We start from the raw sequence: 27,994 nt of genomic DNA, 5'->3' as shown, positions 1-27,994 counted from the left end.
TTGAGCGTAAAAATTAGATAGGTGAATCGAGCTTCACGTGAATTCAGTTTTGAGTGAAAGCCTTGTTTCATACAGAGACTCACGCCTGGTTTCAAGAAAAATCATGCGTAACTTTCAGTAGATTGATCGTAACTTGCGCTCAGTAGCAAAGTTGTACATGAAACGCAATTTGCGATTGATCGCAACTTACGCTCAATCTTTATGAAACAGGTCCCTGAACTAGAGCTCATCACTTCGCGCGAGCTCACAGCGCGCGAGATTTGCTGATAGTAAAACACACTGTTAATTCACTGTTCACTACGATTGATAAAAATAATATGGTCTTGAGTTAACTATCTTAGGCCTATACTAATATCTTTTCACGATTCATGATTGAAACTGACGACAGTGGTCTTTTATTTTATGTGTAAAGCAACCCCACATAATTCTGCTGAAAAATTTAAGGCGTTAAATACAAACAGAGAAACAACAATTGGGGTGCGGGGCTATTATTAAAGCTGCGAATTATAAGAGGTAGGGCCCTATTTTCTCAATTTTAATCATCATGTATACTGGAAAGCAAAGGAAGAAACATGGGCACAGTGTAGTACAGTGTCGGTGTCACTTGAGGAGCACCTGTATGCCATGGGTGCATGGATCTCGGGTGAGATGCAGGGCCGGCGGAGCGTTTTCAAAAGTGGGGAAGGGGGGGGGGGGGGGCGGGAGGGGGCACTTCCGGGTTACATGAACTAACAAGCTAAAAAAAAAAAAAAAAAAAGTCGTCTTCAGCTCATCTTTCTCCTTCCACTTCCGAGTTTCTTCAGCTGACAAAGAAAAAAAAAAGAAAAAAAAGAAAGGGTCTTCAGCGGAAAAACATAACCATACCGCGCTCACACTTCAAAATCTCTCTCTAGATATCTATTTCTTTTTAGTGCCACTTACGTACTCCCGGGTTAAAAAAGTGGGGGCCCAAAGTGATGACACCTTATGTATTCCTTTACGGTGCACAAAAAGTGGGGGCCGAGCCACCCTGCCCCCCGTTCCGCCGGCCATGAGATGGGGCCGCTGAACGGGGGAGGGGCAAGGACTATTCGAAAAGATATAGATTAAAATATCCCGTACTTTATTTTATTTTCTTTTTTTTCAGCAGCTTTAATCACAAATATCTCAACTTAGGCCTAACAAGAATGGAATTTGCTCGTTTTATGATAAAACTCTTCAAATATTTATCACTTTTTCCATCTCGCAAAGCCACTGGCAAGGGTATCATGAGACCTACACTGCAAAAGCATATATAGGTGTTAAATTTAATATACCACGGGTGTTAAATCTAACACCGATCAAAAAATAGAGGACCACACCCACAGGTGTAGAAAGTATGTTGTGATGGTGTTGAAAAGTGTTCACCTGGCACTTTATGATGGTGTTGATTTGACACTGCAGCTGGTGATACTTTTGACACTGCTATGCATGTGCTGCGGTGTTAGTTAATTCAACAATGGCACCGCATGGCGTTGATTTGATAATGCTGGTATTAATATCAATGGTATAACACCCGCCCAGCTTCAATAGGAGACCACACCAACTGGTGTTACTGTGGTGTACATGTGTTCACACCTTTTTTCCAAGAATCAAGTGCTTTATCGGAAAATTCTTGATCGTCTTGTTGAAGTTCAAAATCAACAAGAAAAACAGTAACTAAGAAACTATTCAAAAAACAATTCTGTATTTTGAAATGACACCCGGAGGTGTTAATCTAACACCACAATTAGGCCTAATGAGCACCGAAAATTTAACACCAGCTCGGTGTTTCATACACCGGACTTTTTGCAGTGTACCGACTTTTTTTCTAATATAAGACACGCCTAGGCGGTTACTCTCAGTCTTCATCGTCTTCCCAGCTTTGACAGTACAATCTGTACCATAGCGATGAGCTGCATCATGGTTCATTTTTTTTTTTTTTTTTTGCAATAATTATAATCTATGACTGCGGGCCCAGAAGAGGAAATAAGAACAAGAAAAAGAACACAAAAACAGGAAGGGATGAACATGATTATGATGGTGATGTCGGAGATGGTATAGGGTGTCATCATTTCCTTCCTTTACTTTCCTCATCCTTAAATGAAAAACAGGAGGGAAAAACACAAACACTGATTGTACCATACACCAATAGGCCATACTGGTAGGTCCTACGACATGTGGATAAAGTGAATGCAACAATTTTAGTTGAATCATGAGAGTCTGAGGAAAATCAGACAATCTGTCCCAAACTTATGAATTTGTAAATTATCTGCGCAGTCACTGCTGGATGAGAAGACTACTGCAGTGTATGATGTCACATGCGTAGAACGATATAAGGAAAATGTAAAGAGAATTTCACAAAATTTATTTTTTTGAAAAAATTGCACATTATTTATTTTCCTCGACTTGTCATGGATGTATGTTAAGGGTAATATTATTCCCCTTGCCTTCTAAAAGAGGCAAGTGAAGTGTTCTTTTATTATGCGAGAAAAGTGAAAATATGTTGACTGCTGGATGAGAAGACTACTGCAGTGTATGATGTCACATGCGTAACGATATAAAGGAAAATATAAAGAGAATTTCACAAAATTTTATTTTTAGAAAAAAAATGCACATTTCCTCCGCTTGTCATGGATGTATGTTAAGGGTAATGTTGTTCCCCCTTCCTTCTGATAGAGGCAAGTGAAGTGTTCTTTTATCATGCGAGGAAAGTGAAAATATTTTATGTTGATTTTTCTTCATCTTTTCTTTACATTGTTGTACACATGTGACGTCACAAGCTGTAGTACACTGTAGTCTTCTCATCCAGCGGTGACTCAGCAGAAACTTAAAAAATTCATAACTTTTGAACAGATTGTGCGATTTTCCTCAAACTCTCACTGATGTGTTCTACTAATATTGCTGCATTTATGAAGGTGGACTTGTCCTTTAATTCTATTGGTCCATTTTATCTATGATGAGTGCACTGTATCAAAAGGGCAAAAGGATAATTGCGTGAAGCAGCACGTCAGAATACAACTCACATCGCGGTTTTCTCAACCACATCAATGAACGGATTACATAACTATTCCGCTTCGGGTGATAGATTTTGTCACAAATTTCCGAAACTTGCAAATTTCATTAATGAAGAGTTTCATTGCAAAATGATCTGAGCGCCATGTTTAAAAAAAAAAACAGTGAATTTTTTATGTCCATCGTCAGATTAGAGCAAAATAAGAATTGAGCTTTCCGGTGATACCTCATACTTAAGGAATGGAGTATTCTAGAAGTCGCGATTAAAGATATCCCATATTATTTTCCTTCTTCTTTAGCAGCTTTAATCACAAATATCTCAACTTAACAAGAATGGAGTTAGCTCGTTTTGCTATAAAACTCTTTTTCTTTGATACAACCATGTACGCACATTTCGCTTGGCGTGCTTGTAATCCAAAGAGATTTTTCTCCTCCCCACCACTAGAGGGCGGACTCTACAATGGAGTCAGTGATTTCATGGGGGCCGCCATAGCTCACTTAACAATGGCGGACTTTGCGTACTATGTATACATTTCTACAGCGCGTATTACGCGAACTTCTGAACTTTTACGCGAGTACGCACTTGATTTTGGCTGCTCCTCGGTTGCTCGTTTGCTAGCGTGTTAGCACGAGGGGTGAGCCTACCGTTGTACCTCCTCGTTGTCATCCAATGCTCCCCTTGCGCTCACAAAACAATAGTACAGGGCGTATGAAGACTCCGCACTCTAGCAGTCACTGGGGAAAATCTCTTTGTTGTAATCTTAGTGCAGATCAAAGAGATTTTTCTTCTCCCCACCACTAGAGGGCGGACTCTACAATGGAGTCAAACAATGGCGGACTTTGCGTACTATGTATACATTTCTACAGCGCGTATTACGCGAACTTATGAACTTTTACGCGAGTACGCACTTGATTTTGGCTGCTCCTCGGTTGCTCGTTTGCTAGCGTGTTAGCACGAGGGGTGAGCCTACCGTTGTACCGCCTCGTTGTCATCCAATGCTCCCCTTGCGCTCACAAAACAATAGTACAGGGCGTATGAAGACTCCGCACTCTAGCAGTCACTGGGGAAAATCTCTTTGGTGCAGATTAACAACACTTTTCAAAATACACCAGTCGTTTCTTCAAGTTTGCAGATTTGGTGGTAGGATCTATTGTCAACATAAAATAATAAATCTGGTAAAGAAATGTTTTCTTCTATCATGCCAATAGAATAGTAAAAAACAAACAGCAAGTAAGAACAGGTGAAATCGGCCAACAATGCAAATTCGCGTAATTGATATCATAGTTATAAATAAGCGACTTCTATCAAGTCTAGATAGGGTCTGTGTGATTGATGTCAAAGGTCAAATATTTCCCTGACGATCGTTGACGCTCTCTTGACTGTCGGTTCTTCGTGACGAAATTTCAGGTAAAATAGTGAACAAAATCTGTTGTTTCATGCGTTAAGGAATAATCACGTCATTATCCTGTAGTTATATGTGGTACACTCAAGATGGAAAGGTATTGCGGTATGTGATGGCGAATTTTTGGGAATTCTGGCATGATTTACGCGATGATCGCGGTAACAACAGAAATTGTCTGTGTCGTGCCAGTACAGAAGTTGCAATGCATGGGACTAAGTAAGGTTGCAACCTTGCCATCAGATCCACTTCAACGATCAACTTCTCAAGCAATGTAACCTACATTATGTTACAGTCTGTTTCACTCTGAATTATTTTAAAATTATCTACATCGTAAAATGACAAGAACATGCACTTGACATTAAAGCAGCACATTGCTTTGTAATTTGTATTGTAGGAACCTAAACCGATCTTCACCATGTTCACACGATTTTGTCTTTCTAAAAAAAAAAAAAAAGAGTGAATTGTGACTTTCTCTGTGCTGACTCTGAACCTGTTTTTGGTGGTTTATAATTGTTTATAGGGGGAATGTTAAAAATTGTTGATGATGATTGATGATGTTCATTGATGAGGAATGATTATATATTTATGGAGTGAAAGTTGATCTTGATGTTGATATTTCGTGCATCTTATTCTTAATTTTCATTTGGCATTGCATTGCATCCCATAGTGGGTCACAGTGAGAAATTTTGTTGAAGATCGACAAGATTGTACATTTTTGTACATTTGTTGACATGATTGGCAATACCACGCTGATACAGCGCAGCGTGTTGTCTGTTGTCGAAACTTGCATCATTCTTTCTCATCTCAGCCGAGTTCTTGAAAGGGCAGATGAATGATGTGCAGTTACTGTACATGTAACATTTTAATCTAAAATTTATAGAAAACCTTGTCACTCTTTCATCTGAGCCTTGACGTGTACGTCTGTTTGTAGAGAATTTTGAAAAGTTATTGTTCGTAGTCATATAGACTCATAAACCCCTCAAAGTGGCATGGAGAGACCTCAGCTCAGCAATAGCAAATCTTAACAAAAGAGGGGGGGGGGGGACTAATATGTTTGTGTGTAATGTATGTTTCAGAATACACATTAGTATTTAACTATGATCCATGAGGCCCAAAGTCAAAGATCATCTTTCATTCATTGTTACTTCAAATCAAGAGCTTTTGGAGAACCTAGAGTATTCAAAGACCTCCAACAAGCAGCAGACACAGCCTGCTGAAAATCACCCTATTTTCCAAAGGAGCCTTTCTCCCTGTTTGAGCTTTCTGCATGATGCTGCACCTCGAGTGTGAATACAGTGCATGTATGCACAGCACAAATATGCGCTGCGCAGCTTTAACTCTCTTGTTTGTTGACCCTATTTGCCGATGATAATGTTTCAAAAAGAATTTTCAAAAATGAATGAATTCCTGGATCCATACGGTGGTCCAAATCACTACCAAAATATAATCTTCTGTTTCAGATGTCATCATCAACTTTATGCATCTACACCTCCTGTACACAATTTTTTGAGCTATTTTGCAATTACAGACAAACAAACAAACACCGCTGCCCCCCACGGAAGAAAGCAGTAACTGCATAGCTGCTGAGCTGAGATAAATGCGATTTTGTGTTTTTTGCAGATTCTTTAAAAACACAGAAACATTCAAAAATAATTTTGTGGTATGATTATGCACCATACCTAGTTGTCTAACAATACCTAGGAAAATATGATGTTTCCGTTATTTTTTAAATGTTATTTAGGAAAATGCAGTTACTGCGGTGGCTCACCCTTGATTCTGAGTAGTTTCCCCACGGAAAAAAGCAGTAACTGCAGACGGCCAGGAGTCTGCTGTTTTCCCCATGGAAAAAAGCAGTAACTGCACATGTCACATGACCATAGGAGGAGAATTGTTACCACCACCAGGTTATAAAGTTCTTCTACTTTCTGGTTAGTCTAGATCTATAAGATCTAGGACCTATCGCTAGACCTAGACTAGGTCTTGTCGATTGAATGGCATTCTGTGTAAAAATAAGGTAGACACCTATGTACCCTAATTGAACTCTGGAGTGCCCGGCCTGGCCCCTGACACATCATGACATGACCCTGGACTAGACAATAAAGTCAAGTCTCTTCGTCTTAGATCCTAGTCGAACTCTGACGTTACACTTAAGCTAGACTACAGATCTATGCCCAATGTTAGTGCTAGACCTAGGTCTATTACGTTAGATTAGGCCTACTGACATTTTGTCTAACACTAAACAGTTAACAATAGATTAGAATCTAGATCTACTCTGTAACGTTAGATCTGGTAGGTTCCTAGACCTATTTTAAACTTTAGGGCCTACATCTAACATTAGACTAATGTTAGTGCATTAATACTAGTGCTCATCTCCCTTCAATATATTTTCAGCTCACCTAGATTTTCTGGTTCTGGCCAAAGCCATGGCTACCATGACTTTTCCTCTGCAATTCATGATAGATTTACAGGCATGCCTGGACCGCAGAAACTGTGTGACAGCATGGTTAGCACTGGCATGATCACTCAGACTGTACCAGACCTGCAATACTGTGCATGCAAGTGATGAGTGTGATGTGATGCAATGTTTAGCTAGTTACTGTATGTTGCAGAATTTATGCGCATACATGCAGCTGCTGCACGCGTATTCTGCACTCTGAGCGCGCTGAGTCTGCCAGGTTTGCTAGTCTCCAGAAAGAAGCTTTTTCTACAACTTGTCATATGATTCCCTGCGGGCAGAGTCAAGTTACTGGTGAAACAATCTTTTTATATCTACTCTCCTAAATTATGGGAGAAACTGCTGTTTACATTGTTTAAACAAAAATTAGTAGAAAAAATAAATGGTATTAGGGAAAAAAATATGCAGGAAGGACTATACAGAGTCTGAATGATAAAGACTAAATTGTTAGTTACTGCTTTCTTCCGTGGGCTTTGTTAGTTACTGCTTTTTTCCGTGGGGAAACTTGCAAAGTTGAATCAACTGGATGCAGTTACTGCTTTTTGCAAAAGTGAAAAATTGTATTTTTGGTCACTTTCATTTTTCTTTTTGCAAAACTGACCTATTAACATTGGAAAGCATTGGGTAAACTATTCATTTTTGCAAAAAAGTAGACATTCATAAAAATGTCAGTTACTGCTTTTTTCCGTGGGGGGGCAGACCGGCAAACATAACCTTGATGGGGGTAACTAAAGACTTGTGTAGTGTCTAGTCAACATGAAATGAGAATATATGCTAGTTTCTTTATTTAACCCCAGTTTTATTTGTGTGTATGTGTGTGTTGGCCTTAATGAATTTATTGAATGAGGTTACTTGATACTAAGAGTAAAGATATTGCTTGGAGTTATACCCTGTAACCTTCAGTACTTGAAGTTGAGGTTGTCGCACAACTTTTTCAGTTTTGTTTTTGTTTTGTTTTGTTTTTTACTCCTAACTTGCAATGCCACATGTTTTCAAAATAATTTTGAAATGTATTTCTCTTAAGATTCTATTGTGAAAGAATAATTGCAACCTCACATTTCTTTTACTTGAATTCTTTATTTTTCAGGAGCAGTCGATGCAAACTTGTACATCACGCTGCAGTGCCATGAAGCAAACGAGTGGACCTTCTTCATGACAAGAGTTGTTCGAGAGCCAGAGTCAGCGAAGGAATCATTCGTCTTGTCGGTGTAGTCTCAAGAGAAGGCTGTATTTGATGTCGAATGCCATGTTCCACCCCTCAGTGTTCGAGTGATTCAGTTTCCTCAACAACTGCTTTGCATGTACGATAATATGGGACAATATTTTCGTAGTGAGAAGATTGGTGATTAATTTGAAGCTTGACATTGGTTACTGCTTTTCAACGGTCAAACACACACGCACATACACACACACAAGGTACAAATCTTTGATTTTGTGGAGAGCCTTGGAGTGAGGATAAATAGGCAAGATGGGAGACGACAAAGGAAGAGAGGAGGGAACGGAAGTAGGCCCCGGCCAGATGTACCAGTACTTCATTGTCATGGAGGACCTTCTGGATAAACTAAAGGTGAGTGAATAACAGGTTTCTCTTTTACACCTTTTCCTCATGTAGCCATACACTGTACACCGTTTATATTTCTATGGGAAGAGTAAAACCTAAAAGGCAGGTTCTTTTACTTGTGTTGATTGAAGGTCAACTGTCAGTTGTGTGAAAATGTTCATCTCCAAACCATGGTGGTGTAGATTTTAGAAACTGTTTCAGATGAATTTTCTGCCTCGGTTACCAATTCCTGTCCTGTCACAGGACATTTTGCACAAGCATATTGAGACATACAATGTATGCATTATTGTATTGTGAGCATTTACAGTTCATTGTAGAAACCATCAAATAATGTGAGCCATCTACAGGCTGTACCTCTTAATAAGTCATGCTAATTTTAGTACAAACAACAATGGTGTTATACAGATTTGCATAATTCCTCTTTTCTCTGCCTCCTCCTCTTCTCTTTATTATTATTGTTATTATTGTTATTATTATTATTATTATTATTGTTACTATTATTATTATCATCATCATCATTATCATTTTTGTTGCGTATGACATGATGTTACTGATTGATGACATATTTTGTTTAATTGTTAGATTATAACTTGTTACCAGAGGTGAACCACGAGGGGCCCAGTGTTGTTCACTCATTCTCATTCTCTCTCTGTATCAACGAAGCATGCAATCAGTCATGCCTCCTAATCTCAGTCTTTTTTATACTGCCATTCTTTTCTCACAGCTCCTGAATTACGAGGAGGAGTTCCTGAAGGAGCTCGGCTTCAAGCCACTCTCAAGACACTACTTTGCCATCGCCACCAATCCCGGGGAGCAGTTCTACATGTTCACCTCCCTCTCCGCCTGGCTGATAAGTCAAAGCGGGAGGCAGTTCGACAGACCTCAAGAGGTACTCTATTCCCTCATTCTTTACCCGTTGAAGACCGTCCAGAGTATACTCGGGCAGATGTCTATTGGAAATGCATGTTGTAGCAATATCAGTCGGTCCTCAGCATGTTAACAACCTCAGTCAACTCTGCCAAAGTCAACTTTGCCAAAACAGACTTTGGTATATTTTTGCTTTAGCTCAATTTGGTATTTCGCCTTGGTGCTACTTGAATGAAGTAACGGACCATAGTCGAAAATTTGATTAAAGTTTTGATGCACTACAATTTTGACTCATATGACCTTGACCATATATCAGTCTTATTCTTACTTTCATAACCAGTGGACTCCTGTTACATGTATAACAAAATCCTCGGGACAGGCAGTTTTCTTTCATTATATCGAAATTTCATTATAACCGAACAAATAAACTGTAAAAAAAAAAACATAGAGCCGATAATTTTGTGACCTGGATTTTTATTTCGTTGTAACCAGAATTTTGTTATGACCGTGTATGTTATAACGGGAGTGCACTGTAAAGTCCAAAGGTCAATTCCACGGAAAGGTTGCATATTATGAAAATCAAACTATAGAGTATAGATGATTAATGAAGCTTAATTAGATGATCTGGTATTGTTTACTCAAAACAACCTTTCACAACGGATATTTTGATACCTCATTTGTGAACATCAGTGAACTTGGAGTGGAGTTATGTCCGAAAAACCTTCATTTTTCATGAAAATTGCCAATTTTTGCAGAATTTATATATCATTTCTGATACACTATTATGACCATAATACAGCATGTGTAATTCTCAGATGGCTTATTTTCTGAATGTTCTTTGGTCATAGATTGGTTTTATGATGTTCTAGAACTTGTTCCAGCATCAGTATATATTATTCTCTCAATCTCAAAATGTGGTAGTTGATAGCGTCCCATAAGTCACGTTTTTGTGTCCCATCAGTCACACTGGTTTTCCCTATCCTGCTACTGTACCAATGAGTAGATATTCATACCACTTGGCTCAGGGTAAGCACCAACCCTTTGCTACATTCAGGAAAGAAAATATCTTTCCAGAGACTCTGTGTGTAAGAATATTTCAGAACTTACTTTCCCATGTGAAAAACGGTGGACCTCAAATGTCCCATAAGTCACGACAGCAATTTTTCGTTGCTTACGTAATGCAATGATACTTTTCAAACTAAGTATGGTGTTTACATAAACTGTGATATGATGGATCTAACCATGAACTGAGAACAATGCATTTGATGCAACTATTTTCTCAAAATACTGGTTTGAAATTGCTGAAAATTGTCATTTTGTCCCATAAGTCACAATGGAATTGACCCAAAGTCAAATGTGTGCACAGAGTCAAGCTAAGAATTCTATGAAGCTTCCACTTTACACCCGTATGCAATTGACTTTCTCAGTATTGATGTGGAAAAAAAGTAACTGACTTCACTCTGGGAGATGTGTTCATGAAGACACCCACCCTGCAAACAAAGAAGGCTCTCTTTCAAACCTGAAATATGTCAGAAAGTTATACGTAGATTTCATCATTCTTGTTACTTTCTAGTAGAAAATCTATTGTGACAGTGCAAAACCCCAATGACAGTTTGGGGGTGATTTTCTTTTATCTTACTGTTCTAAGAACCTGTGTCGATGGATATAGATGCATTCTCTAAGAGGTGGCTTTATCTTTCACCACATTACAGTAGAAGCTTGCATCATTAGATCTTTCTAGAATTTTCCACAAATTACTGTAAAAGTGGAAATTTTCGCGGTGTTGAAATTTTCGCGCATTTCGCGCAACCAGAAACTAGCGCGAAAATAAAAACACGCGAATATTTTTGCTTGCCATACATTCCTGTGCGTGATGTCTTGATTCCGCGGAATTAAAAACACGCGAAACTCTTCTGACCCGGCCTAGCGCGAAAAATTAGTCGCGCGAAAATATCCACTTTTACAGTAGTCATAAATGTACCTTGCATACTTGCCAACTAGTAAGATTTTATCAGATTCAGTAAGATTTTTTACGTTAAAAATAGCAAAATCAGATTTTCTGTCAGAGAAATCAGATTTTTTAAAAATATTTAGATATACCTTTCATGTGTATTTTCTGAAGATTTGACCGAAGGTAAGATTTTTAACTTCAGTTTGCATATGAAATAAGATTTTTGCAATCCACGAGTAAGATATTTCATCTTGAAATGTTGGCAGGTATGACCTTGAGTACTTCAGAAGCATTACATTCAAATAGTGATGCTAAGCAAAAGTAGCATGAGTACAATGCTGCAGGGCCCAGTTTGAAGTGGTCAGAAAGAAAAGATTGTGTCACTGGTTAGATAACATATTTCTCTGCAATTACAACACTGATGTTTGAACTGCTCCGTTATTCACAAAATATCGTGTTTGATTGAAGCTCATACACAATGTGGTACAGCAGTATGATTTAAAAAAAAAAAGAGAGTGGATCTAACTGTGTGACAAACAACTGAAAGCCGATGTTTTATTACATCACACTTGTGGTTTTCCTTGTCCACTTAGTACGATGACCCCAATGCAACCATCGCCAACATCCTGACCGAGGTTCGCCACTTGGGGGCAGCAACCGACTTCCCGCCAAACAAACTCAAGACTGGGCATGGGGAGTACTGCATCTACGTCCTGGACAAGTTGGCTGATGAGGCTCTCAAGAAATCAAGCTTTAAGTGGGGAAAGTAAGGCGCCCTCTCTTGTCTCAAAAGAAGCTACATTTGTAGCAATCATTAACACAAAACTGAAAAGAAAAATAATGAGATATCCAGGCTTTGTATAATCAGGAAGAATTCAGAAAATTTAAACTGTTCAACCCTTAACTCTTTATGTACCATAGTTTAAACTCCCTGTGTGCCACATTATTCTGAGACAGCAACCTGGTTATTCTTCGGGAAAACATTCTGTTTGGGTTTTTTTTTTCAAATCTGTGTAACTTTTTATAGATTTTTGTTACCCTGGACATGTAATGAGCAAAGTTGTAGAGAGAATGGCAAGCTTTGCTTTGTTATAAATTGTATAAAACAAATCTATTATTGTTTTTCTTTCAAATAACCAGTATCTACTAACATTTGATATTATAGAGGCACAACTTTTGCATACGTGTACATAACAGTGACAGAAACTTAGAATTGACTTGCAAATCCGGTCGGGAACACCGCTTTATAGTCAATCACCACATGAAATGCAACCTACATTAGACAGGAATGAAATTGCAAGAAACACTCTCATCGTACTGGGGCATTTGGCGATTTATCAGTCAGTTTGGGTGGATTTGTGCGTTTGAGCAGAATATGTGAACTTGGCACGCCGTCGACTGAGTCAGGCATGTGAACGTGGCACATAAAGCGGTAATGCCTTTTGTTCACTGATTGGCACATCCAATGGAGTGCACAGATATTTTGAAGCTAAATGCCAACGAGGAGAGAAATTATTTAATCCCCTCTAATCCTTACTGGGTCACCATTGTCTTCCTGTTTTACTTTGGCATGTTGCCTCACCTCAATGAACTTGCTAACTCACCGTTAAGATTGGTCAAGTTTTGAGTGGTTAGCTGAAAGCTGCTGAAAACATCTGGGCAAGTTATAGCCAAGTACCTGAGCACATTAGGGGTTAAGCAACAATGTCATTTTAATTGCTACATTGAAGCACATTAGGCTTCTACCCATCATAGTTGTGTCTGATATGTTAGAAACAGACTGGAAATTTACTGTGAATACCAGCAGTGCTTGACGGGGGAATCTCATTTTAACCCTAAAAGGGCTGGGGGGGGGGGCAGAATCCGCCCCCCCCCCCCTTGACGTTTCGCGCTATAATTCTGTAACGCGAGAAGGCCTCATCGCGAGGCTTCTTGACTTTCTTCGTTCAAGTCTCGCGCAACTTTTGAGACCAAATTTGCAACGTCCGCGCATACTTTTGCGAAGCCACGCCCATTTTTGTAACGGAATGTCGCTCCAAAACGGGCACAATTTTGTGATTTTGTGTACATTTCCTATGGAAAACAGTGCTCTGTCATGAAAGGCATAAAAACCTGATTATTTTTACAATTAATCACTTTCATTTATTAATTTTGTGCTAATTATGGTAGAAAAGTGGTCAGTGACAATTTCCAATGAAAAAACAAAGAAAAAGCAAAAGTTGAAAAACAGAGAAATACATAAGAAATTCTGAAAACAATAAAATACATAAGAATTGAAATGAGTTTTGGAAGTTTTTGTGATGTACAATTGTTGAATATGCTAAAACAGATTTACAGATCAAAAATTAGACTCTCAATGCTTTTAATTAAGGTAAAATATCACCTTGAGCTTAATTTGCATAATTAATTAATTAAAATTAGAAATTGATTGTTTCAAAAAATCTTATGACACAATCTTGTAGATTATGACGCGGGTCTCACGCATGCAAAATTTCATCGCGATCGCACCACCGATGGCCGAGATCTCGGGGGGGGGGGGGGGGGGGGGGGGGGGGGGGGCGGAATCCCCCCCCCCCCTTGAGCTTAATTTGCATAATTAATTAATTAAAATTAGAAATTGATTGTTTCAAAAAATCTTATGACACAATCTTGTAGATTATGACGCGGGTCTCACGCATGCAAAATTTCATCGCGATCGCACCACCGATGGCCGAGATCTCGGGGGGGGGGGGGGGGGGGGGCGGTATCCCCCCCCCCCCCCGGGCCAAAAAACCCGGCCCCTTTAGGGTTAATGAGGACCTATAGTAACAACCATAGCAATGGATCTTGTTACATCAGGTTTCTCACTTTATCAGGATACAAAAAAAAAAAGAAATATAAAGAGTTAGGACCTGCAGTTATGAACCAGGAAGAATAAAGTGTTGTAGTCAGTCAGTGCCTAAGTATAGTCTTGCATCTTTCCAGACCCATGTATCCCGAGGAAGAGACGGAGGAGGAGTCCACCATGGACGGTGATGTAGAGCTCACCCTGGACAAGGTGGAGGATGAAATTGCTGTAAGTCTTGAACAGAGACTAATCAGACTTGTTAGGTTGTTAGGCAGGCATAAATATTCACAATTGAATGACACATGCCTTAAAAATTAAGATAACAACAACGACAAAGTTGGGATGCCAATCCAAAATAGGAGGCTGATCCAAATGAAAACAGCTGTTATAAGAGTTGGTAACAATGTTTCTGGTGTACATATTAACTATGGAAAATGGAACTTTGGAAAATTACATAAAATTTAACAACAACAGTGATTGCAAGGCAAACATAATAATCCCCCTGCCAGTGCATTCTAATTACTTATATACGTGGTTGAAGTGGTTGTGAGCTTTCAGTTGTGCATGAATGTGAACAGTGTTCTTTTTTTTTCTTCTTCTTCTTCTTTTTTCCATGGCAGTCTTTCGACAAAAAGAGAGAGAGAGAGAGAGAGATATGCAGTTTGTGCCCGAATATTCTCTTTACAACTTGAACGATGCTAGCAAATTCATTGTGTATTTCATAGATATTCATCATTTTGTTTTTGTTTTTGTTTTTGTTTTTTGTTTGTTTGTTTTTTGTTTGTTTGTTTTTTTTTTAATGCAGGAGGAAGACATTGAGGAGGAGGAAGAGAGTTTCCTGGATCTGGAAGGACTGAGGAATTTACAATCAAATAAGGTAAGAGGGTCCTGGGACCTGTTTCATAAAGATTGAGGGTAAGTTGCAGTCGATCGCAAATTGTGTTTCATAAACAACTTTGAAAGTGATTATACCCAGTCTACTGAAAGTTGCTCCTGATTTTTCTTGAAATCAAGCGGAAGTGTCTTTATGAAATGGTCCTTGTGCTCAATACTGAACTTTTGCTCGATTCAACAAGTTACGCTCAATAAATCAAGTATAAGATCTGCTAAACAGTGTTTTTCATTCAAACTTGCCAAACTTCAAACCATTTAAGGTTGGAGAGGTAGATATCAACTTAGAAAGTGCAATATTGAAACTATTTCTCCCCCGTTTATCTCATTGTGCCTAACGAGCCAAGATCTTATAATTAGAATGTTCCAAATTTATCACAGCAGCCTCAAAGTGTTGTGAAAGATTGAGAAGGGTACTTTAGAAACCTAACACCAACCTCTACATTGAATAAAGCACACACATGCAGACCCACGCACAGATACAAACAATGCATCTGATTGTTGCATATACTGTTTCAGCAAGTCACAATGTTTTGGAAGGGAAACTGACAATTATATGCACATGTATTGTCATTAACAAAAGTGTGAAGGGTTAAATATAGAAGAAAATGGTCAGGTAATGCTACAATAAGATTTATCAAAGTGTTACAGCAAATGCATTCTTCACAGGGACTAGGTGTTCAAATTGTATGATTATTTTTCATATTCTCCATCAGTGCAACTTCAACTTCCAGCTCACCACTGCCCTTTTGACTGTCATTATTTGCCTCCCTTACACTCTCCCTTTGCTATTTCCCTCCCCCAGTCTCCTCTTTTTCAGGTCATCTTTAATAGTCGTTTCAAAGACTACATACACATGGTGTTACTGCAAACGTCTCTTCCTTTATTTCTAGTCATGTTCATTTACTTTCCAAATGTTTGTTAATCCGAAAATGGAAAGATGGTGCGTACTAACAAACTTTCAGAATTATGAACCTTATGTCATTTTCGGATTAACAAACCTTTAAAATAACAAACCTCTGGAATAAAGAACCGTATTTCATTTTCGGATTCACAATCTTTTGGAATAATGATCCTTCTTTCATTTTCGGATGTACAAACCTTTAGAATAACAAACCTCTGGAATAAAGAACCCTATTTCATTTTTGGATTCACAATCTTTTAGAATAATGAACCTTATTTCACTTTTAGATTAATGAACCTTCAGAATAACAAAACTTTCGAGGATATCAAACTATGGGAATAACGAACCTTATTTCATTTATGTATTAAAGAGCATTCTGAATAACAAACTATAACCCTTTTTTTATGTGTCTTTGCTGTTCTTGTCCAGGAGGCGGCCGAGAGCTCGCGACCGGAGGAGATCATGGAGGCTACGGTGGACGCCAGCGAGTGGAAGCTGGAGGTGGAGCGGGTCACTCCCTCGCTCAAAGTTCACATCCGCACCGACAACAAGGACTGGCGCACCCACGTGGACCAGATGCACACACACAAGGACGGCATTGAGACCGCCCTCTCAGAAACAAAGGTATGTCACTGTGCATACGCATGTTCTCTTAGCTCTTTGTGTGCTACAATGTAAGCACCCTGTGTGTCCCATTAGTTTGAGATCGCAGCATGTGAATGCTCTTGGAAAACATTCTGTTTTTTCAAAAAAATGGAATTTCTAATAGAAGCATTTATACTAGAAATTTGGTACAGAAAGTTTGCAGACAAGATTGCAAGCTTTGATGTGATGAAAATCTGTGACAAAGCCACAGCACTGATGCTTTTGGTGTACAGTGGCATATGGCAATTTATAGAGCGTAGTTTCACGTTTGAGCATACTGTGTGAAGTGGGCAAGCTGTCGACTGACTCAGAGGTGCAATCGTCTAAGTGTTTTTTTCTTCATTTTAGCTTGGTCATAATTTACTGATGGGATTGTTCTTTTCTCGCTTGTTAGTGTTATGCTGTATGACCTTAAAGCACTTACACATTATGCAGCATGAATAGGTTTACCCTGGTAATGGTTTTAAGCAGAGAGCAAAAAGGAATACATAAAAGATCACAATAGTGAAGGGTTAGAAGCAGTGTTTTCCAACCATTCATTGACTTTTGGGTCATGAAGAACAGGTCATGGAGTCATGCAGACATTCGTAGAAGTTGCTATAAGTTTATTAGAAACGGCATACATAAGAAGTGAACGCAAACCAAAAATGAACACACACTTCACTTTTTATGTTTGTCATTTTGCTTCTGACAAAGATTCTGCTGGGATCAAAAGCTCAGGCTCTCTTTGACTCTCTCTTTTTTCTCCACTAACTTGTTATTACTGGATGTGTAGTTTTAGCAACTACTTTTTTTTTTTTAAAGATATTATTCAGAGGGGTAAAGGTTCAGGTGTGAGTATTTTTTTTTCCTGCTTAAGTTTTTTAACAGTACAATTCAGCGAAAGAACTTTGTTTAGTGATTAAAAAGTGAAGACTAGCATCTTTAATGCTCTGGAGCAGGAAAGCTTTTTTTTACAATTCTTTTGTTTCTTGGATAACCAATCCATCTTCTCATATCCCTCTTCTTAATTCATCCTCTTGTACCTGCTCTCCTCGCCCCTCCCCCCCCCCCCCCCCCATGCCACCTTTCACCCACCCACCTTCCAGGGCCACCTTGATAAACTCCACAAGGAAATCACCAGGACGCTGGAGAAGATTGGCAGCCGAGAGAAGTACATCAACAACCAGCTGGAGCACCTCCTACAGGAGTTCCGCAGCACCCAGGATGGCCTGGCAGAGGTGAGATGGTGCCCCCCTCCTGAGTGTGTGGCTCCTCCAGACTGAATGAAACATATCTGACTTTGCTTTTTTTTTTTTTTTTTTTTTGCTTATAAAGAAAAACAGCAAACATGATTCATTCTATCAAGTTTCTAACAACATATTCCTATGTAAGAGAAACGTCACTTTGACTCTCATAATAAGCACCAAACATAATAATGTAGTTTGTATGGGGGATTATAAATTCGTGATTTAGTGAATGGATCCTTGTTCACATCTTCTAAGACTGCCGATAAGAGTTGGATACAGCAATTACTCAAATTGACATACTCCTAAAAAGTATTCAATTTCTCCTCAATAGTGCAAGGAGATGAGTATTAATGTGGTTGAAATTCGGTATGACAACAGAATGAGATTCGAGAGATTTGAGATTCTACGTCTGTGTGTACTGATAGGTGGAAATCAGATATCAGTGATTATCCTGTACACAATTCTTTAAGGGTATTCCCAAATAAACATGTATATCTGAATTGTACCATCCTTCCCATTACAATGTATCCCCATGCTACCAGGTCTCTAATGTGGCAATGTCTTCATTAAGAAACAGAAACACACATTCTGACACTCTTTACAAAACTAGATGTTCTCTTGATGTGAGACCATCTGCTGTGAAGAACATCTAAGTTGTGAGACAATCTTAAGCAGAGGGATGAAGGTTGAGGTGTAAATCTTCTTCAAATTTTCTCCCCTTCAAACGAATTTTGTAAGATCGCAGCTGCTGATCTGTAATTTAACAAACATGTTGGCAAAATGAACCACAGGACTTGAACCTGTCATCTACTGCTTTTTGGGCAGCAACACTACCAGCAGGCTATCCCTGGTTGCAAGCAGTGACACAATGAACTTGGAACAAATACCCAAGCTCCGAAATTCCGACATTGCTGTGTTAAGTAGTCCAAGGTGGAAAAAAATTTAAGAAAATCCATGTCTCAACATTTAAATTGTTGTAAAAAGCTGGATGAAATCCATAGAAAAGTTCACAGCATCCACTCACTATCCTCTCCCTTGCCCCGTGTCTCGTCTCTGGGCGTGGTGCAGGTGAAGGAGCAGTACCGTCAGGCCAGTGGAGGGGTGACGGAGCGGACCAGGCAGCTGGCGGAGATCACCGAGGAGCTGGAGCGCATCAAGCAGGAGATGGAGGAGAGGGGGTCCAGCATGACGGACGGATGTGAGTCATGTTGTCATGGAGACCACAAGTGGTCTTATTTCTTGCAAACCACAGTAGAAGTTTATTTTTGTCTTTGTTTTTGTTTATTCAGAAGCGGGATTGAGGAGTGAAAGGGGCTGGTTAAAATTTAGTGGACAAATTTTGACATTGCTGCCAATAAAAGTGTGTTAGTCATATGAAACCTTGGCTATCACATGACACATTGATTTGATTTTTTTTTTTTTTTTTTTGCTATGTTATTGCATTAATGAAGATAATGTTGATACAGTGTAATCGTTCATCATTTTGTTATCATTGGTGTCATCATCGTCATTTTCATCACTGGTATCGTTATTAGTGAAAGTAGTAGTAGTAGAAGTAGCAGTAGAAGTAGCAGTGGCAGTAGTAGCAATAGTTCTCTTTAAGTAATAATACTACTGCACATGTCCGTACTAGTTTAAAAAGTAGTAGTCAACAAGGAGACTGACACCTCTTGAGATGTTGATAAGGTTGTTTTAACACTCATTCTCTTGTATTGTTTATGTCCTTCTCTCCCTTTCTCCCTCTCTCTCTTGTCAATCCCTCTTTTTCTCAACCCGTCTCCCGGGCCTGGCTGGGCGTGGTCATCCTCTCAGCTCCCCTGGTGAAGATCAAGCAGTCATTGCAGCGACTCAAGAACGAGGTCATCCAGATGGACGTGAGGATAGGGGTGGTGGAGCAGTCCCTGCTGCAGGCCAAGCTCAAGGACAAGACCAACATGCAGCGCGACATGAACAAGCCCGTTTCCAACGGCAACGACTACGACTACTGAGATGTGAAACCCTCTGTTGGCCCAAATTCAGCATCAAACATTTTATATGACCAATGGGACATACTTTTATACGTTTCTCAGCCCGCTAGGACATGTTGAGGCCCATCTCATCTCCAGATGTAAATCACCATAACTACCGTGACAGCAGTCTGCACCCGTGGGATCCAGGTGCGTCTTTGATTCAGGTTGCTATGAAGATCGGGGAACTTGTCCACCTCTAAGCTGACAGCGTCACACCTTGCAGATAATAGACCATTCCAAAGTTAACTTGTATATCAAATTCTCACCAATCTGCCTAAGACTGTGCATCTTATATTTATAAAAATGCGGCATGTACTGGTATGTAAACAAAACGGCAGATTGTGAACCCATTTTCAAGTATCTATAGTCATACATCCAGTGCAAAACTTAACCTGAAGAAATTTACCAATGCATGGTCATGCACAAATTCTCCGGAAGATTATTCCTGACTTTTGTTACCATCTTACCCTACATGTGGCAGGGCAAACAATTTTTTGGAAGTATATTGATGTGGCCACTTTCTTAGCGATGATATTCTTACCACACTATCAGTCAATCAGGGCAGTATTTCATGAAACTTGTCAGTTATCAACAACTGTATTAATGTGCTGAAATTGTTACATCTGATTGGCTGAGAGCAAATTTGTTACTGAAAATCACTGGCAAAACACTTGATAAAATGCCTCCCAGATCATACAAATTCTGACAGCCTTCTCATCACTGTGAAAATGGAAATTTTCGCACGACCAAAAACTTGTTCTTATCCTGCCAAGCATGAAGAATTGCTTGCGCAAAAAAATATCCAGTTTTACAGTATTGCACTAAGTGACTCACAAACCTAAATCCTTCGTCGTCAAAACTGACTGAATGTGAGAATACAGGTGTTGATTGTATGGTTATCACAAACCAAATTCTTTTAGAGGTTGACAAAGAATGTACATTATCATTTCCTGTTTAACAGCCAAAAGGAGCTTATTTGCAGCAACCATCACTGTCTTCACTTCAGAAGCTGAAAGGCATTAATTGCTTGAACAGTTTTTAATGCCATTTTGCTTGTTATCTGACTTTGAGCAAATCAAGGGTGACAAATCATGCTGTAGATTCAAGCAAAGATCGTCGACCGTTATTTCTTGCAGCACATGAATCAATCTCTGTCCCTGCCAGGGATGCAGCAGTATAGTAGTCCCATGCTGACAATTTAAAATCAGCTCTTTCAGATTTTGATGGATTACTGTTATGAAGGATTCACTGGAAATTTGTATAAATAGTGTTGTTTCAGAGTAAACAGCACACTTGGAGGAAGTGAGCACACATTTTAATTGTGATATTGTTCAAAGTAATGCTTTTGCATCATCAATCTACCAGCATTTGCTATTTCAGTGAAACTCTCAGGCTGTGAGTAGTTGCTTACTCAACTTAATAACAATAGCATATAATTTCTACATTATCACAAGTTTTTTACTTCACAAGTGAAATATTGAAATAAGCGTGGACTATTAATCATTTGCAATCTTAACCTGTTGAAGACTAGTCCCGAGTAAACTCTGGCAGGTGTCTGTGGAAAATTAGTGTTATAGCATGATCAGCTCATCTTCAACAGGTTAAAGGTCAGTTTGACACCAGGGCCCGCATTTTATCAAAAGATATAATCGATTATAAATTCCCTTTCCACACAGGCTGCCATAGACTTACCATAGAAATCAACTTTAAAATCAATTACAGTAAAATTCTTTATAAAAAGGGGCCCAGGGGTGATGAGAGTTGGATATTATCGTTGCATTGACACAATGTGTGCATTACTGTCTTAGGGGATCTGTATACTGCAGATAGTGTCATTTCCTTTACTTGTTAGCACTTGTTAATTGCTGATGAATAGAGATTATCTAATCCCCCTAATCCCCTAATCCCCTAATCCCCCTAATCCCTGTTATGTCACCGTGGCCTCCAGTGGGACCATAGCACATTGCTACACCTGAGTAGGCTTCAAGTTGCTTTTAAACTAGGTTAAGTTTGGCTGGCTTAGTCATTACTAAATGGATTACTGACTGGATAACTGAATGCTGGTGGAAAAACTTGGCAAGTTAATGCCTGGGCACATAAAGGGTGGAGTAGTGATGTCATCATTGTACAGTGCATTCCTGTCGTAACGAATTTGGTTATAACAAGATTCTTGTCACAGCAAAGTTTAAATTGAGGCCCGCAAATCATCGTCTATATATCTTCATATGCTTCACTGTTCAGTTGCATCAAAATTTCTATATATCGATAGAAAACTGCTGGTCCTGAGAAGTGCGTTCTAATGGGAGTCACCTGTAATTGTCATATTATTGTAGCACATTTGGGCTTCTACCTGTTTCACTGCGTCTGGTCCGTTCAAAACAGATCAGAAATTTACTATTGATTATACCCGTATTTCATTATAACAAGGATCTGTTAAAAGCCAGAACAAGAACGGTGGACTCCCGTTATAACAAAGTCCTCGGGACCCGCGGTTTTCTTTCGTTATATCGAAATTTCGTTATAACCGAACAAATAAACAATAAAAAAAAAAACCGATAAGTTTGCTACCTGGATTTTTATTTCATTGTAACCAGAACTTTTTTATAACCATGTTCGTTATAACGGGAATGCACTGTACCTTGTTATATAATTTTTCTCACTCTCTCAGGGTACAAAAAACAGGAAAATAGGAACACTTACACATTTGTAGGACCTGCACAATCACCTTGTTATAATCGTGTGTGTTATATCTGACCATTTTATGAGGTTCAACTGTACAATGCACTCCCCTTGTATCAAACGTGGTTATACAATTTTAACAAAATTTTGGATACAACGAAGTAAAATTCATGTTCCACAATTATAATCTATAAATCTTTATATACTTTCTTTGTTGGGCTACGACTGAATCTAGATGTAATGCAAGAAAACTGCTGATCCCAAGGACTTTGTTATGATGGGAGTTTCCTGTATTCCAGTAAATAAGATATCCTTTTTTAATCATGACATAATTCAGGCTTGAAACGGTAGGTTGAACCCATCATAAACTCTAACACATGGCAATTCCCCAAAGATTGGGTCAGGCTAGAGACCCACTTCCCATTGGTTTTCAGGTCAAAGTTACTATTCCTTGAAAGGAGTGGGCAAAGTATATACATATGCATGTATTTGTTTGCAGGAAGTCAAATAGCTGAGCACAGAGTTGTGCATACCTTCGTAAATTAGCATATATGTACATAGAAATGTGTTCAAAGTGTGAATAAAATGATAGTCTTCTTCAAGATGCTTTGTTTGAAATAGAGTCATCCCTTTGTCTGATCCTGGTGTGTGTGGAGCTTAATCAATATATCGTGTCACTACACTTTCAGGCCCTGAATAGAAAGGAACAAAAAAAAAAAAAAAAAAAAAAAAAACCACTCATACATTTTTGTCCTTGAATAAAAGCCACTCATACGTTTTTGTCCTTGAATATCAGAATATCGCATCAAACTTGTTTTCTTGAATAGATAGAAAAAGTGAGATGTTACATACTATCTGCTTTTGTGTAGAAAAAAAAAAAAAACCACTTATCTCCTGCCCTTGAATAGAAGCAAAAATCACATCCTTTCTGCGTTTGAATAGAAAATAAAAAAAAAAAAAATTTTTCATTATACTAATTAATTATGCTAATATATGCCGAAAATCATACATTTTGCTCTAAATCAGAAAGTAAAGCTCCTAGAATCCTAATTTTCGGTGATAACATTCTTTGTAGCATTCCTAACAATGTATTTGAAGAAAAAAAAAATCCGGTATAATGTATAATAAAGGTTGTGCAGCGTTGTAACGGTATGCGCGATTTTCGCGAAAATGGTGTCAAAAGATGCAGAGACTCCAACTCTCCCGCCGAAACCCCATTTTTGCAAAATCTCCCGTTCTCCCGCTGGAGATTAAATTTCTCCCGCCCTGGCTCTGTGTCGCCCGCTTGAAATTATTTCTTACTTAATTCCACCGTATGTTGAAAAATAAGCCTTAGATAGCAGGAGAGAGCATCTAGAACCCTAGAGCTTCCAGGCTCTTAAGCGGACCCTGGACCACGGCCACAAGGAAATTCGCGCTTCGCGCACATCAAGTTTGAGTCTCCCGTTTGCTAGGGGTTTCAGGCGGGAGAATCTCCAGATCAGAAGGTGCTTGGGGTTGGAGTCTCTGAAGATGCGCGAGACTTTGAAGTAAAAAGTCAGCGAACGGCGCGGTCAAAAAATTTCGCGTGGCGGAATAGTCGCGAAAAAAGTCGGGGGGGGGGTGATTCAACCCCCCCCCCCCCCCGTCCTTTTTAGGGTTAGAGGGGGAGGTTTGTTTTGTTTTGTTTTGTTTTGTTTTGTTTTGTTTTGTTTTGTTTTGTTTTGTTTTGTTTTAGAGGAGTAGCAACGTCTGTGTAGAAAACAAGACAAAAACGGGTGTAATGACTGCACGGCTAAGCAGGGAGTTCGGGGTGGCGTACAATTGTATATTGTGCAATTTGTTTATCGCTATGTATGGTTGAGGGGTCTAGATCTCGCGCACGTAAATTTGAAATGCTCTTATAATAGAAGTTATTCTAAAATCGTACCTGAATTTCTCAATGAATATCACGAAAAAGCAGAAAAATCACCTCCCAGAATCTCCTGATGATACGATGACGGAGTAGTGCGCTGTCGCCGTTTGTATGTCGGACTTTCTTTTATGCGTTCAATTTCTCGGGGTATGTAAAGATCGCGCAGCTGCCCTCTGTAGTTTCATGCGTGAAAGTGTCTGCCCCTCTGCGGCTGTAACGTGCTCCGGCTTTCGTAGAATATTTTTTCACTTGATATTAAATTTGTCCCTGTTATAAGCAACAGCAGTTTTACCTAACTTGTGTATATTATTGTTATTATTATTATTATATGTGTTATTATTATTATCATTATTATTATTATTATTGTTATTATTATTATCATCATTATTACTATTATCACCACCACCATCATCGATCATCATAATCATCATCATCATTATCATTTTCATTATTATTATTATCACTTCCACCACCATCATCATTTTATCATTCTTATTATCATTATTTCTATCATTGATATTTTCATAATCGTTAATGATTTTCATTTATAAAGTTTTCTTACAATATTTCTAATCACTTTAACCAATAATATACACGTAATATAAAATGGAAAAAAGTAAAATATGAACATATACTTTGTGTGTGTGTGTGTGTGTGTGTGTTTGTGTGTGTGCTTACCCATTCGTCACCCTCTCATTTTCGTCACCCATTTGTCACACTCTCATCTAATTTGTTTTCTTCATATTATGGCCCTCCCCTGTCACAAATATATCACAAGTTAGCGCAAGAAATCACAAGCAAATTCAAATTGAAATCACACTTCAACTTCGATAGACTGAAATATTTATTCCTTTGTAATATTATAATCGTTGTGTTAAAATTTGACTTAAAACAACATTTATTAACAGTATTTCAGCGTAGCTGGCAGCATACATTGTTCTTGTGTATGATGACGTCACGTGGTAAACGATCGATCGAACAAATTACGAATTCTATCGACTACGAACGAGACAAGCGAGACGACACGTCTAGGCTACAACATCCTTAGAACAGATTTTAAGGGAAGGTAGGTTTGCACAAGGTAAAAAATTGGAAATTTAGTGGAAAATTCGTTGGAAATCAAAATTTCTTACCTGCTTCCTTCTCATGTTGAGCGGTAAGTCAGGTATGTTTATTCCATGGGCGTATCGGCAAATTTTGCGCTTAGTCCTACGCGTAATATCGCTTGCTATACGCAGTTACGCTATGCGCGATCATTAAGTCCCTGCGCGAGACCTAGTACCCTCACTATATCTATAGTCTAACTGCCCTTGGTCAGACTTTTTCTAACACTTCCAAATCGTAGCAACTGCAGTTACCGTTTGAAGGCTGCGGAGGTGTACAGCGTAGACATGCCAGGATTGAGGGGGATGAGGTTAACACATTCTGTACCAGGGATACTACTGGGATAGTCCTATCAATACAATAATCATATGTTATGTGGTTTTTTTGTACCGTTTCTGAAAGTAGTACACAAAGGGTTAAATTGGTACGCTATTACTGGCCCTGCATGAAGCATAGATAAAAAAAAAATCTCTGTCACCTTCTCCTGTGATATCACCTGTAAACTTTATACCGTTCCCGACGATTGCCAGTCACTGAGAAGCGAACCGGAAGGAGCCGGCATCGCATCACTTACCCCTATTGCGGCGTTGGATGTGTGGAGCGGACCATCTCACTGGGTTTGCACCTTTTTGGATCACCCACTCTTCCACCTCCATTGTAAATCATATCCGCGAAGGACAAAGTAGTTTGCCTCTTACAGAGAGAAAAGAGTATGGTCACACCAGAGCCAACACTAATTGCAAGGCAGAGACATACTATTAACTGAGTAATCTTGCCGTCCCCAGTTAAAAACAAACAAAGAAAAACAAAACAAAACACAAAAATTAAATAAAAAGAACATAAGTGTGTATAAACAACAACAACAACAACAACAGCAAATATACAGTACTCTTATTGTTCTAGCAGCCACCTTTTTGTTGACCATGTATACCTTAACTGGATTACATTAATTTCTAATATTTCTTATGTAACAGCATGAATATGACACTTTTTATGGGGGTGTAACTTTGTATCGTTTCATTCATTCTTTCATCGTCTCGTTCTTCGAGAAATGCTGAATAAGGTACATCACTTTCACTCCAGCAAAAACAAATTGAGTGAAATAAAGATAAATAAACGCATTATAATAAAAATTGGTGATAAGTTTTTCAAATAAATCGAGATGAATCCCCCCCCCCCCCATTACAAGTATAAGTAAAAGAAAATGCTATTTTGGATTACTAGTATTGCATCACAACGTTGAGCCTGGCAGGAGGGTTGCACGTCGTATACTTAATATAGCAGCGGCGAAAATTGGAAATTCCACTCAGCGCTATTGTCCCATTTCCTCCGCAGGCATTATTCTTCCAGAAAAAAAAAATTAAAAAAAATAAAGAAACTCATGACTTCAATTCATGGAACTGCACAAAGTTGTTGTTGTTTTTTTTATCTGTATGCTGCTCTGTTAACGTTAAATCGTAGTGCAGCACTTTTATTCATCATACAACGTCATGTTGGCCTCAAAAGGATTGATTCTGTACGTTGTATTGTCCGGCTTTTCAGCCGAAAAGCATGTTCAATACGTATACAGGCTCTGTTGGAAAAACAAAAAAAAAAAAGATGTTATAAGCCAGTCAGATTACTCCACGCGGGGAGTTGTTTGTGATGCATATGGCACTAAATGGATTGGATTCTGTCTGCTATATTGTCACGTTTTTCCTGTTGGAAACTGATCTGTGGTGCCCGTTTGCTCTGTAAAAACATTTGAAAAGACTACATCCACGTCGCTCAGTCCGTCCCTTAAAAATCTTACGCAAATGTGTGCGTGTGTGTGTGTGTGTGTGTGTGTGTCTGTGTCTGTGTCTGTGTCTGTGTGTGCGTTTTGTCCATGTGTGTATGTCGGTATGTTCTAGCGATCATATTTGGTTGAAAAAGCTCAGGGGATATAGGCCTGTTATGACGGCACATTTATCTTTTATTACTATTAGCAAGGGCCCTCTGGTAGGGCAGTGACAACCTCTGTGAATAAAGAAGATCATATTATTATTATTATTTTTATTATTATTATTATTATTATTATTATTATTATTATTATTATTATTATTATTATTATTATTGTTATTATTATTATTATTATTGTTATTATTATTATTACCATCTTCTTCTTCTTCTTCTTTTTCTTCATTTTTATACCGATTATATCTAGTAGAAAACAACCTTGGGCGCAATCTTGAAATCAGAGCAATAAATCGACAGAAGTTTGATTTCTTGCAAAGATACTTCAGAAGGTGATTGAAAATTTGAATGTCAGCAAGTTATTTGACATGACTTCACACGAGGGACATGGAAATCAATCCATTTCTGTTTATAGGACCGTTTAATGCTCGCCGATAATGCATCATTTATAGCGTGAATGGAGATATAAATTGACTATATTTTTCCTTGGGTCACGCCGACGAACTATTTTCCCAGTTTTTTTTTCTTTTTCTCGAGTATTTGAATTGTTTTGCGTGCTCTTCTTTATCACTAATAACGATCTTCTGTTGACCGTTTATGAAATTAATAATCAATACATCTTGAGACA

General features: G+C 38.7%; 1 protein-coding gene across 1 annotated transcript; it reads left to right on the top strand.

Moving 5' to 3' along the window:
* Positions 1–7,959: 7,959 nt before the first annotated feature.
* Positions 7,960–19,811, top strand: LOC140230013 (intraflagellar transport protein 57 homolog). Its single transcript, XM_072310220.1, has 9 exons — positions 7,960–8,437; positions 9,156–9,320; positions 11,843–12,015; positions 14,214–14,304; positions 14,882–14,953; positions 16,301–16,495; positions 17,605–17,736; positions 18,814–18,943; positions 19,558–19,811. Exons 1-9 carry the CDS (start codon positions 8,339–8,341, stop codon positions 19,731–19,733), a joined length of 1,233 nt encoding a protein of 410 aa, XP_072166321.1. The 5' UTR covers positions 7,960–8,338; the 3' UTR covers positions 19,734–19,811.
* Positions 19,812–27,994: the final 8,183 nt, after the last annotated feature.

The sequence above is a fragment of the Diadema setosum genome, chromosome 6 (genome assembly GCF_964275005.1).
Source record: "Diadema setosum chromosome 6, eeDiaSeto1, whole genome shotgun sequence".
Classification (NCBI taxonomy): Eukaryota; Metazoa; Echinodermata; class Echinoidea; order Diadematoida; family Diadematidae; genus Diadema; species Diadema setosum.
This window is presented reverse-complemented; position numbering and strand designations above follow the sequence as displayed.

Excerpts from the sequence above, each read along its gene's own strand:
- LOC140230013 (XM_072310220.1), top strand. The coding sequence starts at position 8,339 with ATGGGAGACGACAAAGGAAGAGAGGAGGGAACGGAAGTAGGCCCCGGC. Across the intron at positions 8,438-9,155 it reads ACCTTCTGGATAAACTAAAG|CTCCTGAATTACGAGGAGGA; the intron begins GTGAGTGAATAA and ends CTTTTCTCACAG. Across the intron at positions 12,016-14,213 it reads TCAAGCTTTAAGTGGGGAAA|ACCCATGTATCCCGAGGAAG; the intron begins GTAAGGCGCCCT and ends GCATCTTTCCAG.